The 14,410-nt window shown below is 51.6% G+C and overlaps 1 protein-coding gene across 5 annotated transcripts in view; it reads left to right on the plus strand.

Moving 5' to 3' along the window:
• Window positions 1-1,314: 1,314 nt before the first annotated feature.
• HECW2 (HECT, C2 and WW domain containing E3 ubiquitin protein ligase 2) overlaps window positions 1,315-14,410 on the plus strand; it is a 222,401-nt gene continuing 209,305 nt past the window's right edge. For 3 of the 5 annotated variants that reach the window (XR_004984927.2, XR_006740563.1, XM_036421424.2), the window contains exon 1: window positions 1,315-1,831. Coding sequence is in view for 2 of the 5 variants with exons in the window: in XM_036421424.2 (XP_036277317.2) it covers window positions 1,636-1,831 (196 nt within the window). In the remaining 3 variants the exon portion in view is untranslated. Of the gene's footprint in view, window positions 1,832-2,174; window positions 2,709-14,410 lie in introns of those variants that run through there. The other 2 variants (XM_036421425.2, XM_045575779.1) reach the window with 2 other exon arrangements.

Consider the following 14,410-nt stretch of genomic DNA (forward strand, 5'->3'; position numbering starts at 1 on the left):
ATTTATTTTTATCCTATTTTTTGTTTGTTTCAAGCTCAATTGTAACAGTGGTTAATTAATACAGGAGGTTGACGGCCTAACCAGTTTGGCTCAGTGGATAGAGCGTCGGCCTGCAGACTTAAGGGTCTCAGGTTCGATTCCGGTCAAGGGCATGTACCATGATTGCGGGCACGTCCCCAGTAGGGGGTGTGCAGGAGGCAGCTGATCGATGTTTCTCTCCCATCGATGTTTCTAACTCTATCCTTCTCCCTTCCTCTCTGTAAAAAATATCAATAAAATATACTTGAAAAAAAAATACAGGAGGTTGAGGATAGTAGGTGTGGGGTTGCTCGGTGGAGTGAGTTGTAGAAGGAGAACATGTTTGTACGGGCGTTTTTTGAGTGTGGTGGGTGTGTGGTGTTCATGAGTGCCATGGAGGCACCTGCCAATGATGCTTGGGCTGGACAGAGCCAGGGGAATAAAGGGGCCGGGCTTTCTGTTACATGTGACAGGACACAGCTGAACTGGCCGGAGGAAATAGAGAAGGGGGGTTGATCGGCTTCAGGGGTAGGAGTTCATTCAGTCCCATTTGCCTTCCAAGACTCAAAAGACACCTTCTCTTCCTCAGCTTCCCTTCCTTTAAGGTTGGCCTCATCCACAGGCAGTGGTGGTAGTTGTTAGACCTGGTTTGTATCCTTCAAGTTCGTGGTCCACAGAGCCAAATGTCAACAGGACGACGATTGACATTTCTTTTGAGAGCCCCATTTTTTAAACTTAAACTTCTTCTGATGCCACTTCTTCAACATAGACTCGCCCAGGCCGTGGTATTTTGTGGAAGGGCCACACTCAAGAGGCCAAAGAGCCGCATGGGGCTCTCGAACCGCAGTTTGCTGACCACGGGTCTAGAAGACATCTGCATTTAAACTCGGATTTGCAGCATAACACTCCAAGAGGTCTTCAGGCTGATAACTCACTACAGTAAAGAGCCGCATGTGGCTCGCGGTTTGCCGGCCACCGTCCTAGTTTAAAGGGCTTCTTTTTCTGAATGGATTCAGCCAAGCTCCAGATTGAGTTGCTGGACCAATATTCCCATCCGGTGGCCAGTCACTGTGGTTGGTCTGTAATAGGATGACCAGCTGGGTCGGAGATGGGAGGTGGCAGGTGTTGGCATCCTGGTACCAAGAAGACTCCTGCGCCAGGGGGAAGGGCAGTGTCTCTCCCCTTAGTTACCAGAGAAGGGGAAGAGATGAATACCGACAGCACATATTTTGAAAAAGCCAAATTAAGGGATATCTACTATCTTTTTTCTTTGTGGGGGAGATATTTTGGGACCCCTCCATATAGGTACAGTTGTTAAACTGTAAAATCCAGTAAATCTTTCCCATACCTGGGTAGATACCACGCATAGGGGGCAATGTCCCCACATTTCAGCGTTTTTACTCTTTCCCCAAGCGGGGCTGAGCCCACGGAGATGCTGCAGAAGCAGCAGAGAGAAGGCCGAAAACATTAGGGCCGCACATGCTTACATGCTAGTGCCCTCTTTAGGCAACGCGGCTCAGCGCGCTCCCAATAATCCATTTTTAATCGTGACCACACCCCGCGTAGGTGACGGGAGGAGTGTTGCGGTCCGGCCCTCGCAGTTGGGGAAACCGAGGCATGACACCCCTCCATTCGGCTTTTCCGCGGGATCCAGGAAGGGTGTGGGTGCACGACCTGGGAGGGCCCCCTCCCTGCTCCGCGTCGCCGTTGGCAGTCCGGCCCCCCGCGCCGCCAGGGAGCAGGGGAACCTTCGCAGCCTCGGATCCGCCCGCGCCCGCCCGCTCACCTTCCCGGGAAGGTCCCGCCGGCCAAGGTCTGTCTGTCCCTCCCGTCCTCCACCCCCCACCCCCGTCTCCTCCCGGGTCCCCGACGTGCCCGAGGCCCCCGCCCCGCGCCCCGCAGGGCGGTGCGGGCAGAGGCTGCGCTGGCAGCCGGCGGGAGGGGCGCGGGCGCTCCCGGATGGAGCGGCCGGCCCTTCGCCCTCCAGGGGCCGGGGCGCCGCGGGTGGGGGCGGCGGCGGGCCCGCGGGCGGGGAAGGTGGCGGCGGGCGGGAGGCCGGGGAAGGTGATGGCCGGCCGGAGGCCGGGGAAGGTGGCGGGGAGCCGCCAGAGGGGCCGGGCGGGCCGCGCACGGAGAGCTCGCGGGCGGCGCTGCGGGCTGATCGGGGACACGCCGCGCCGGGCCCGGCCGCCGAGCTGCGCCCGGACCCGGCGCCTCGGAGCGCGGGCGGGAGCCATGGCTCCGCGCGTCCCCGCCGCCGCCGCCGCCGCTGCTGACTCGGCACAATCCGCGGGGCGCGCGGGGGGCGCGGCGTAGCCGGCGGGCGGCGGCGCGGAGCGGCCCGGGAGCTGCCGGAGGGAGCGCGCCGGGTCCGTGGGTGCCGAGGACGATGCCAGCACAAAGGCGGGCGCAGCCCCAGCCCGCGGCGGGGGGCGGCGGGGATGGCCGCTGAGGGCGCGCCCCGCTCGCGCCGCGCCTCCTCCGGCCGCCGTGGGTCCCGGGGCGGAGACGGCGGCGCAGCCCGGACCTGCATGCGACGCGCAGCGACGCCGCGGCCGCCAGCCTCCCCGCGGCGCGCGCCCCGGCGGAGAGCAGCTCCCGGGCGCGGGTCCCGACCTCCAGGACTGCGGGGCTTCCCCGGGCGCGGGCCCCGCACCCGTCCCCGCACCCGTCCCTGTCCGCTGAGCCCGGTGAGTGCGCGCCCGGCCGGGCCCTCCGCCGCAGGCACGGGACCGCGGGGGCGGCTTTGTTTTCCTTCGGGCTCCGCCGCGGTCATTCATTTGACACCCGGCCTCCCGCTGCCCGGCGCGCGGGTGGGCGTCCGGACGCGCGTCCGGGCTGGTCTCCCCGGGCGCGCACTTCGGGACCGGGAGCACCGCGAGGGGAGCATCGCTGGGGAGCATCGCTGGGGGAGCACCACTGGGGGAGCATCGCGGGGGGAGCGCCGCGGGGGGGGGGAAGCATTGTTGGGGCAGCGGAGGCTGCGCTTCCTTTGGGCCGGGACTTGCCGGAGCTGCCCGGCCGGGTCGGGCCTGGAGGAGCCGGGCTGTAGCTGAGGACGTAGGCGCCCTCGAGGCCGAGCGGCTGCAGAGGCGGGCTCCCCGCGCCCGGCCCCTTTGCTGGCGGAGCTCCAGTGTTTTGCGAGGCGATCACTCTGAGTTTTAGGGACACATTTCTTTCCTTCCGAGGGGGACGTCCGTGGGGACCCTGCAGGGGCTCCCAGCGGTACAGGGATCCATAGATCTTGAACTTGGAGGAAGCTCGCAGAGTCTGTGGTCGTCCAGGAGACAGGTGGGCAGCAGGCAAACTTGCCCGAGGCGTTAGCCCGTTGGTATGTTTGTGCTTCCACGGCCCCTGGAGCCCAGCAAACTTGGAACGCGCCTGGCACCCTTTCCTTTGTCGGAGGGTGGCGTTTGTCTCTTGTTGAGTAGTTTCCTGTGCGTGGTCATTTAGAAAAAGATGGTAAGGTAACTAGTAGAGTCCTCTCTCAGATCTGGTGAAATTTCATATACTCACTGGTTTGTCTGACAAGTAGGATTTTATTTTATTTTAAAAAAAATATTTTTTTATTGATTTCAGAGAGGAAGGGAGAGGGAGAGAGAGAAACATCAGTGATGAGAGAGAATCGTTGATGGGCTGCCTCCTGCAGGCCACACTGGGGAATCGAGCCCACCACCTGGGCATATACCCTGAGGGGAATGGAACCGTGACCTCCTGGTTCATAGGTCAAGGCTCAACCACTGAGCTACCCTGGCCAGGCACGTATGACTTTCTTTTTACTGTTTCTCCTTTTTCCTTTGCCTAGAGAGAGCTCCCTCCCCCCTCACAGATGGCTGTGTGTTCTGAGAGATTATCCATGACCTGTAGACAGAGGAGGGCCAGTTGTCGGGCTCATCTTTGTCCTTATTGAAGCGAGAGGCCTCCTTTGCACCAGGCTGTCATTCACGGTGTGACAGTCTGGAGGTGGCTAATCTGTTTGGTCATCGGTGGATTCCTGTAGGGATTGTTTATATAGTGAGGGAGGCAGATGGCCTCCCTCCCACGGGGAGCCCAGCAGAAAGGGTCATTGTGTTCCAGCCACGTTAGCCACCTCCCTGAGGGGAGCTGGAGTGGGGGGGGGGGGGTAGAGGGTGGGGAAGTCATCCTCTTGATCTTTCCAGGGAGACCAGCAGTCTAACCAGCTCAATTCTCCTTTCTCTGTACATTTAAAAAGTCATCATGAAGCTGTTTGTTTGGGTTATTGCCTTGGCACACTTTGGTCTCACTTGTGGTTATGTGAAGCAGTTTGAACAGTTATACGAACAAAAAAAAAAATGTCTTTGAATTGAATACGATGGCACCCCTCAGGGGGGAAAACAGAGCGTTCCTGAGCTCTTGTTCATTTCACAAATGGCTCCTTTGGACGCATGGTGTCTGCTAGGGAAAGGGCTTCCGTGCAACTGCATTCATTCCCTTTAGTTCTAAAGGCGTTTCTTCCACCATCGCCAGGACAGGTGGATCCCAGCTCTCAGGATTTGCTTCCCCCACCCCCACCCCCCCAGCTATGGGCCACTTTACCATGGCTTCCATCACAGCACTGAGCAGGCTTTGGCCAGGACGCTGTGTGAAGGGCTGTGGAGTCTGTGAAGAAGCCAGCACCGGCGATGAGCCAGCCGGGCGTTCCTGCTCCTACCATCGTTGTGCATTGTTTACGTGCCGCACGTCACAGCTCAGCCACACACGTGGCCTTCCCTCTGTGCTGTGAAGGGAGAGCTTCCAGCCACAGGACACAGTTTAATGAGGAGTGGGAGCGATGCGGGACCCTGCTGGACAGGAAGTGGAGCTCCAGACCTCGGGCTTGCTGTGGACCCGGTCCACGCCCCAGTGTGCTGCCGCCTGCGTCCGTGGGAGAACACGGAACCAGTTCGGCATGGTGTGTTGGGTAGGGAGTTGCCAGCACCGTGGTGGAAAGAGATCTGGCATGCACGAGAGAGGACTGCGTTTGCATTTCGGTTGACCCGACGGAGGCAGGGGCTGCCTGCGTGTGGGCACACAGGATGTCTCTGGTGGGAGGGTGTGAGCGAGGGGTCGGAAGGGTGACCGGACCTCCTGGTTTGCCTGCAACAGCCCCCGCTTATTACTGTTGGCCTCGCGTATCAAACTGTCCCCTTTCCTACGTCAGAGCGTCCTGGTTTGGGTGATAAGTCATGTTAAGGAATCTTGACTGTTTACCACCCTCTCCTGACCTCACATTTTGAGTCTTGCTTTATTGCGGCCTCTTACTGTTCAATGCAAAAATAAGAAAGGTAAAAACAAACAAATAATATATGCATATCAGAAAAAAAACAAACAAAAACCCAAAGAAGATAGAAAAGGAAGGTAAATGGATCTCTTGTCTCACACACACACACACACACGCACGCACACACACACACACACATATATGAAATAAAGTAGTTGCATCCTTCAGTTGTTAGAGTGGTTTTGTCAGCTCAGCAAAACCTGTCTGTAGGCCTGCCGGGCGCGTGGCTCCGCAGGAGTAAAGGTTTCAGGACGGAGTGTTGGGTCCAGGTTCTGGAGATTTACTGGGAGTTCAGAGCACAGGTGTTGTTGCGAGGACTCGACTCCCAGGTTCCAAGCTCTCAGGGCCACAGGCTGATGGGAGAGCCCTTCGTTCTGTCCTCTCTCTGACCCCAACCTTGGGTTTGGGCCCCAGCCCTTGGGGCAGAGGGCTTGCAGAGGAGAACGGTGGGGAGCACTCTCATGGGGGTGTGAGATTGTGTAGGTGGCCTGGTAGGGGTTTGGCTTCCAAAGCTGGATATATGGTTCGCGCACCCATTTCTGCAACCACCGTGCTCCTTTGCTAAAGAATCGTCCGTCTTAAAGAGTTCAGTGGCAGTGGTGGCCAGAAGGTGTTCCAGTTAATTTTGGCTGTCACCTTTTCCTTAGAGTCCTCAGAAGCTTGGGCAGCATGTCTGAAGAAGAAGAAATTTATTTATTTCTTTTATAAGTAGGATGACTATATAATTTTTTTTTTTTTTTTCCAGACAAGGACATTTTTGAGAGTCCTTGAACTATATCAAAAGCTATATAACCTTGTACTGTCCTGGAAACTTTGAAATATGGTTGTCTTAACTATGACCTAAGTCATTAGTTAAAAAAAAAAAAGATTTTTGTTGATTTTTAGAGAGAGAGAGAGAGAGAGAGAGAGAGAGAAATGGAGATAGAGAGAGAGGGGGGGGGGGAGAAAGGCACTGATGTGAGAGAGAAATCAGCTGGCTTCTGCATATCCCCTACCGGGGATTAAGCCTGCAACCCGGGCATGTGCCCTGACCAGGAATCGAACCAGCGATCTTTCTGTGCACGGATGATGCTCAACCAACTGAGCCACACTGGCCAGGGGGTCATTAGTTTTTATCCAAAGAATACCCATAGAATAGAAAAATGTCCTTAGCTTCTAGATTAGTTCATCATATATACTTATGTGTGTACATGCATATATACTTACATATACACTGAGTGGCCAGATTGTTATGATCTCTGAACGCATAATAATCTGGCCACTCAGTGTATATCCTATATAATAAAAGGCAAATAAGCAAATTGTCCCCTCAACCAGGAGTTGGACCAGCAGGCAGGCCAGCCAACAGCCCATGTCCCCTCCTCCTGGCCAGGCTGGCCAGACCCCACCCATGCAAGAATTCATGCACCGCCCCCCCCCCCCCCATACACACACACACACACACACACACACACACACACACTGAGTGGCCAGATTATTATGTGTTCAGAGATCATAATAATCTGGCCGCTCAGTGTATATGTATATATAAACACTGGTCACATATCTATAGATATGTAAATGGTGGGGTTGAAATGAACCAGTTGAGAAGGCCTAGTCATTTGGAAAACTGTGGCCTCCATCATCTTTCAAGGATTGACTTTCCAGTTAAACTCTCTGCACCCAGCCTTTCCAAACTTCAGTTCCTCTTCTCACATGTGTAATTGAAACACCGATCTGTTGGAAAGATTTTCCTGCTTGAACATCTTTGCTAGCTCTCCATTTTCTGTTTAAGTCTCAAAGGGAGATCCAGACAATTTGGTGGTCAGAGAGAAAAAGCAATGAGAATTTCATTCATTCATTCATCGCACTACTATTTATTGAGCACCTTCTGTGATTCAGTCTCTGATCTAGGTGCCAGGAAATACCAACGAATAAAAGATCCCTGCCCTTGAGAATGGAGGGATGGGAGTGGGAGACAGATAAAAAAGCAAGTAAATAAGTAAATCATATAGCATGCCAGCTGAGGAGGCAAGGACTTTGGAAAGAAGAGAAAGCAGAGCAAGGTAAATATGGTGGAGGAGGCGTGGCGGTGAAAGAGACCTTTACAAAGACTTAAAAGGAGGCGGGAGAGATTAATGATGCCTGAGGGTGGGTGTTCCAGGCAGAGGGAGCAGCCATTGCGAAGGCCCAGAGGTGAGAACGTGTTTGGATGTGTTCAAAGATTAGCAAGATGGGGTGGGGTGGCCAGGGGGTCGTTGGAAATGAGATCAGAAAGGCGGTGGTGAAGGAGTGACAGAGCACGTAGCAGAGTGTTTGTGATGGTAGCAAAAATCTTAGGTTCTTAAAACCCACACTATTAAAAACTGTGTCTGTGCTGTGAAAACCGCCCTGGTTAATAGAGCTTGCATCCCATGTGGTGCACTGTATCTTGGTCAGTAAGCTTTTTGTATTCCTTGCTTGCTGTTCCCTTGTTAAAATACCTTTTTTTTTTTTTTTTTTTTTTTTTTTTGTCGTCGCTGGTCTTATGTGGGATCCCCAGAAATAGACCAGCAGCTCAGAAGGGGTTCACGGAGGGATGAGAATAGTCGTGTCAATGCCACAGGTCAGTGCATCATCAACACACTGAGAGGCCAGAATCTCGCTGCAAATATGAAATGCGAACCGGCGGGAGCGACCATTTCAGAACTGTGTCTGAAACGGGAAAGCGCCCATGGGAGTGGGACAGTGACCGCCTCGGAACTGTCTATGGTAGCCCCCCCCTCCCCCCTCGTTTGCGCCCACTTCCCAGTCATCGCCTGTTATGCAACGTTGTCTAATGGTGGCAGGAAGCCAGGGGTGTGTTGGTGTCCTTTTCAAACAAAGCACAGTGGCTTCTCTGTGACATGATTGAAGTTTTCCAGGACACGCCCACGAGAAAGCTTTCCACGACACAATTTACGTGTGCTGTGGCTCCCGGTAGGTAAGCGACGAGAACTCCCATAGCACCGTTAGAGGGTCCTTGGAGCAAAAAAATGAGTCACGTTACTAAACAAGACACTTGGAAAGTCAGCTAGGAGGTTATAGACACGCATTATCCTCAGAGAGAAACCGGGAGGTATTGACAGAATTCCTTTGTCAAAGGACAGGACTGGCTGTTGCATAATACCGGCGGAGAGTAAGAGTGCGAAAGAGCGATCACTATCAAGTACATGCCAGTGGGTATTGCATTGGATGAAACCATCGGTGTCACACGCAGAGGATGAATCAGCTCTTGGCATCTGCTCGGGGAGGGGCGCTTGGTGCGAGGCTTTGTTCATTTATCACTTCCGTGAACCGTTATTCAGGAGCCTGGGGAAGTTAGTCCGGGGGCAGGGCTGGCGAGGAGGCACTGGGTTTATGTCCAGAGAAGAAGTGATGGCTTGGCGAAGAACGGAAGTTGCACTTACTCTGTTTCCCCGAAAATAAGACAGTGCTTTAAATTAATTTTTGCTCCCAAAGATGTGCTAGGTCTTATTTTCAGGGGACGTCTCATTTTTCCATGAAGAAGAATATGGTACTCATTTATCGTTAAATGAAAATAAAGGAAATTTATTACCTATATACAGTACGGTAGTACGGTAGTTGTCCACACAAACCAGACAAACTGTGAATCCTACAGTATCAAGAATTTACTCAATTATTCAATGACAATCATGTCATCATCTTCTGGAACATCATCATAACAATCCAATTCCTGAATTTCCTGGTGAATTTCTTGTGACTCCATTTCTTTCAGAATCAGTGGACCAAATCTCTCATGTTTAGCCTAGGGGGCCTTATTTTCAGGGGGATGCCTTATATTTCACTCAGAAGGAAACCTGTTAGTAGGTCTTATTTTCGGGGAAACACGGTAGAAGCCCACCCACAGGCTGCTCCATTCCCAGAGAAGAGAAAGGGCCCCTGATCTTGAGGAAATACTAACGGGAAGAGGGAAAACTGGGTGCAGTGAGATTGGGATTCCTGAGTATGGGAGGGCCAAGTGATGGGCGGGGAGTCTAACGCTTCTTCTCGATGCAGGTGGATGCTGGCTGTTTAAGGAACTGCGCTCATGTACTGTTTTACCAGTGGAGTAGGAAACACATTTCTTCACAACAATGATCAGAAATGAGTTCTCTCACATCAGGTGGCATATTCAGAAACACTCTCTCCCACCGTGAGCCAGGCCGAGGATGGGCAGGAAGGAAGAATTGTTAACAAAGCATTCTGCCATCGCCCTGGCTGGTCTGGCTCAGTGGATAGAGCATCAGCCTGTGGCCTGAAGGGTCCCGAGTTCGATTCCAGTGTGTAGAATGCCTGGGTTGTGGGATCAATCAATGAATAAATGAGTCTCTTTCATTATTAATGTTTCTAGCCCTCTCTCCCTTCCTCTCTGAAATAAAAAAAAAATATATGTATATTAAAAAACAAACAAATGTTCTGCTACAATCTTAGCACTAGGAACTTTTTTTTGTTTTGTTAAAAGAGTAGGAGGTCTTGCCGAAACCGGTTTGGCTTAGTGGTAGAGCGTCAGTCTACGGACTGAAAGGTCCCAGGTTCGAATCCGGTCAGGGGCATGTACATTGGTTGTGGGCACATCCCCGGTAGGGGGTGTGCAAGAGGCCGTTGGTCGATGTTTCTCTCTCATCGAAGTTTCTAACTCTCTATCTCTCTCCCTTCCTCTCTGTAAAAAATCAATAAATATATTTAAAAAAAAGAGTAGGAGGTCTATACTGATCGTAGTGGGTTAAGGCGGTAATTTTTTCAGTAATTGTCCTTTAAATAAGCATATTCCTTGTCCGTGACCCATTGGAAGAATGAAAGCACAAAGATCTGGACCCAGGCCCAGGAATTCCGATGGGTACCTGGGGGCCTATAGAGACCCCGAGGGAGGAACCTAGGGTTAGGATTTTGCTTTAAGATACCGGGGGACGTGGGAGTGCAGGTACGAAGAGGTCCCGCCACAATTGGACATGATCTTTCTTATACATCTGCCTGTGGCTTGGCCTCATCTCAGACAAATGGACGTGACACTCCAAGGTTTCCAGGACATGATCTGCACTGCCCTGGCCTATGCTGGAAACGTGAGGGTCTCTAGTGTCCTTGGATTCATTTTGCATCGGCCTCCCGTCTGGAATGGCCACCAATTCTGCCTACTTCTTTACCCCCACTGTCTTCCCGCAAGCAAGTGAAACCATTGCTTTCATCTTCTTCTCCCGCCTTAGTCTTCTGAAGAAGAAGGCGTTCCTAAAGGTAAAGGCAGCTTCCTTGGCCATTGCTTGACCGTAACGGTGTGGGTAGAGTGAGCGTCATAATTTGGGGGCAGGGGCATTATCTCCCCCCCCTCCCCCCCCACTCCCCTGATGCAGACGTTGCACCCTGCCTGGGGATCCCCAGTGGTAGAGCGATTGGGTGGTGCTTTAGGCGGCTCACTGCTTGTTCCTGGTAGTCTTTTTGCCAACTAGACGTGAAGCACTCTGAATATATGGCAAGCTGGCCGACCCCTCTGTATAGTGCCAAGTATTGATCACAGAATGAATATATAATCAATGCCTGATGACTGAAGGAACCATCTGTTTGTTTTGTTTTTGTTTTTCCCCCTCACGGAACATTATTTATGTAAGCCCGATATTAAGTTGGCACAGATGCTAAAAGATGAACATTTTTGACGTTTTAAGATGGCAGGAAGTCAAGCCTTGGAGGTCTGATCCATTCAGAGAATCCTCACCTCAGAAACCGCCTTCCCCTTTTGTAAGTTTGCTAACTCCTTGCCCTTCCAAGTGCCATCCACACACCAGCAGCCTCTGGTCACCTGGGGGCTCGCTAGCCATGCAGACGCGCAGACCCTGTGCCAGGCCCTGCGCTGCAACAAGATCCCCACATGCATTGTGTGCACGGTGAGTAGGAGCAACGTTGTTTTAACGCAGAATTCAGGAAGTGAGATGCTCAGGTAGGAACATCTACCTGCAACGAGCAGTCACCGGGGCATGAAGATCTTCCGTACTGTGGCTGACATCCTCAGGGCTGTCTGCCACGTGGCCTGGACTCACGCTTCTCGGAGCCGGCTGCCAGGCCAGGCGTGCCCTGGAGCGATCCAGTGGGTGGGTGATACCCAGAGGATAGACCAGATGGTGATTCCGAGGAGGTGAGGCAGCTGTCGGAGGGAGACTCCAGGAGAGCTTGGCTAAGGCAGAGGGCGTGGCCAGCCAGCCTACAGCCATAGAGAAGGGAGGAGGGCGACCCTTTATGATGGGACACAACTTCTGACTTTCGGGACCCGGACCCCTCTAGAATCCACCTCCTCCAGAGGCCGAGGGTCACAGAGGGAACCCGCTGGGTGCGTTGTGCGTGTGCGTGGAAAGCCTGTGCAGCGGTGAGGGTCACAGGGAGAAGAGATGTTCTTTATCGGAGGACAAACAAGTGCCATCGCTCAGCTCACCCAGCTCAGCTGCCACGTGGGAGTTTTGTGTCTTCAGATTTTTCAAGTGAAGCTGAAGATGTACATTTGTATGTAAAGCATCTCTGGGCTGGAATAGGTTGGTAATGAAAATGTTGTTAGAACAGCTCAGGCCACGCAGAGTCCACATGTCTCCTGCATCTGTGTGACAGCCCCGATCTGGAGCAGCAAAGCATGTGAGGTGGCAGGGCTCCTGGCTTTCTGAGTGCAGGCCACCACACACGGGTAGAAGCGTTACGGTCCTGGCGGGACCCTTTGGGGTTTTTACTGAGTACAAGCAATAAAAAGGCTGGCTGGTGTGGCTCAGTGGTTGAGTGTCGACCTACGAACTAGGAGGTCATGGTTCGATTCCCAGTCAGGGCACATGCCCAGTTTGGGGAGTGCAGGAGGCAGCTCCTCAATGATTCTTTCTCATAATTGGTGTTGCTCTCTCTGTCTCCCTCTCCCTTCCTCTCTGAAATCAATAAAAATATATTTAAGTAAAAAGAAATAAAAGATATAAAAGAAGGGAACTGCATTTTCTTTGATGACCTGACTTAAAATATATCCGTGAAGAGCCTCAGGAACGAACGGTGTTTGAAGGAATGAAACGTAGGTCCTAAAAGTCTGGAATGGAAGGAAGTCTGGGTTGGGATGCTGGTGGGAATGGAGACAAGGACATTTCTTGGCGCCCTCAGGCTGGGGATACACATGGCAAAGGGTAGTCAAGGCTGAGGCTAGACCCTACCTGGACCTTCTTGTGCTGGGGGAGAGGTGTGACTAGAGATAGAATTTGAATTAATGTATCTTTGGCATCTGCTTGTTGATTTGGGCAGCTGCTTAAACTTAATGTTGGTTGGAATTGGGTTTTTAATTATAGTTTGTTCTGTCAAAGATTGTCATTTTGTATATTTTGAGAGTAAAAACTAAGGGAAGGAATCAAAAACTCTTTCCAAAGCCTTATTGCTGCTTTTCTCTCTCTCGTTAACAACAGAAGTCCCTGTGGGTCCGGGCTGTTGATTGATTGTCTTGACAGCCCCAGAAACTAGCACAGTCTGGGTCAGTGAAGGTTGGTTGCCCCGACTGATTACAAGACAACATATAACTTATTTTCTCCTTTGGAAAAGTCATTCTGCAGGTGTTCATTTTCCTTATGGGTTGAAAAACAACAGCTTTATGGAGATATTCAATACCTTGAAAGGGCACCATTTTAAGGTATATCCTTCATGTGGTTTCACTCTATTTACCACGCTGTTCAACCGTCGCCTCTGTGTAATTCCAGGACCCTTTGTCATCGCCCCCGGAGAAACTCAGTGCCCATTAGCCGACACTCCCCAGGCCAGGGTAACCACTACTCTGCTTTTGTCTCTGTGGGTCTGCGTATTCTAGACATTTCATACTAGAATTGTGTACTGTGGAGTCTTTGGAGACGAGCATCTTCCACTTACCATCGTGCTTCCAAGGCTGACACACGTTACGTCAGTACTTCACTCTTGTCTAGCCAAATAAAATTACGTTGTTTGGGTATACCGTATCTGTCCATCAGTTCATGAACCATTGAGATGTTTTCCCTTTCTGGCTATTATGACTAGTGCCGCCCTGAGCGTTTGTAGGAACGTTTTTGTGTGGTTATATGTTTTAATTTCTCCTGGGTATGCATCTTGGGGTAGAGTTGCTGGGTTGAAAGGTAACTCTACGGTCATCCTTTTGGGGGTTCTGCCAAACAGTTTTGCAAAGTGAGCACACCCATTTTTACACTCCAACCAGCCATGGTTCCAGGTTCCAGTGTCTTTGTATCCTTGCCAGCACTTGTGATTGGTTTTCCTTTTTGATTTTAGCCATCCCAGGGGATGCCAAGTGGGATTTCATTGTGGTTTTGATTGGCTTCTCCCTAATGGCTAATGATGTTGAGCATCTTTTTGTGTGCTTATTGGCATTTGTATATATTCTTTGAAGGAATGTCTGTTCAAATCCTCTGCTGATTTAAAAATGGTTATCTACTTATTTTTATACTAGAGTAAGGGTGTCGAACTCAATCAGAGAAGGGGCCAAAATCTAAAATCCAGCCTAAGTCGCGGGCCGAATGGTTTACTGAACAGTCATAAACTGTCATTGTGATGGAAACGCAGCGGAGTGCAGTGATGACAGCGCGGTGCGGGCCACATTGCAAGGCCTGGCGGGACGGATTTGGCCCGCGGGCCTTGTGTTTGACACATGTGTACTAGAGGCTCGGTGTATGAAAATTTGTGCACTCCGGGGGGCGGGGGAATGGGGACGGGGGAGGAAGACACAGGACAACCAAGCACAATGCATGACATTCTATTGCATCCTGGATTTTTCCTAAAAAGTGGTGGGCTAATTTCAATGTGAAACATACATGACAATGGTATCATTTACCGTATTTTTCGGACCATAAGGCGCTCCGGACCATAAGACGCACCAGTTTTTAGAGAAGGGAAATGAAGAAAAAAAGATTCTGAAACAAATAGTGTCCTAAAATATTTTATGTGCATTAAAACACAACATCACAGTCATAAACACGTGTAATCAACCCTGTAAAGTAAACAGCAGCATTTAGAACCATTTTAGAGCCGGGCAAGCACACAGAGACCACACAGAGCCGGGCAAGTAAAAAAACTTTTTTTAAAAAGTATATGTGTAGGCTATATTTGGACCATAAGACGCAGGGACTTTTTCCC

This window comes from Pipistrellus kuhlii, unplaced genomic scaffold (assembly GCF_014108245.1).
Source record: "Pipistrellus kuhlii isolate mPipKuh1 unplaced genomic scaffold, mPipKuh1.p scaffold_m20_p_7, whole genome shotgun sequence".
NCBI classification, from domain to species: domain Eukaryota; kingdom Metazoa; phylum Chordata; class Mammalia; order Chiroptera; family Vespertilionidae; genus Pipistrellus; species Pipistrellus kuhlii.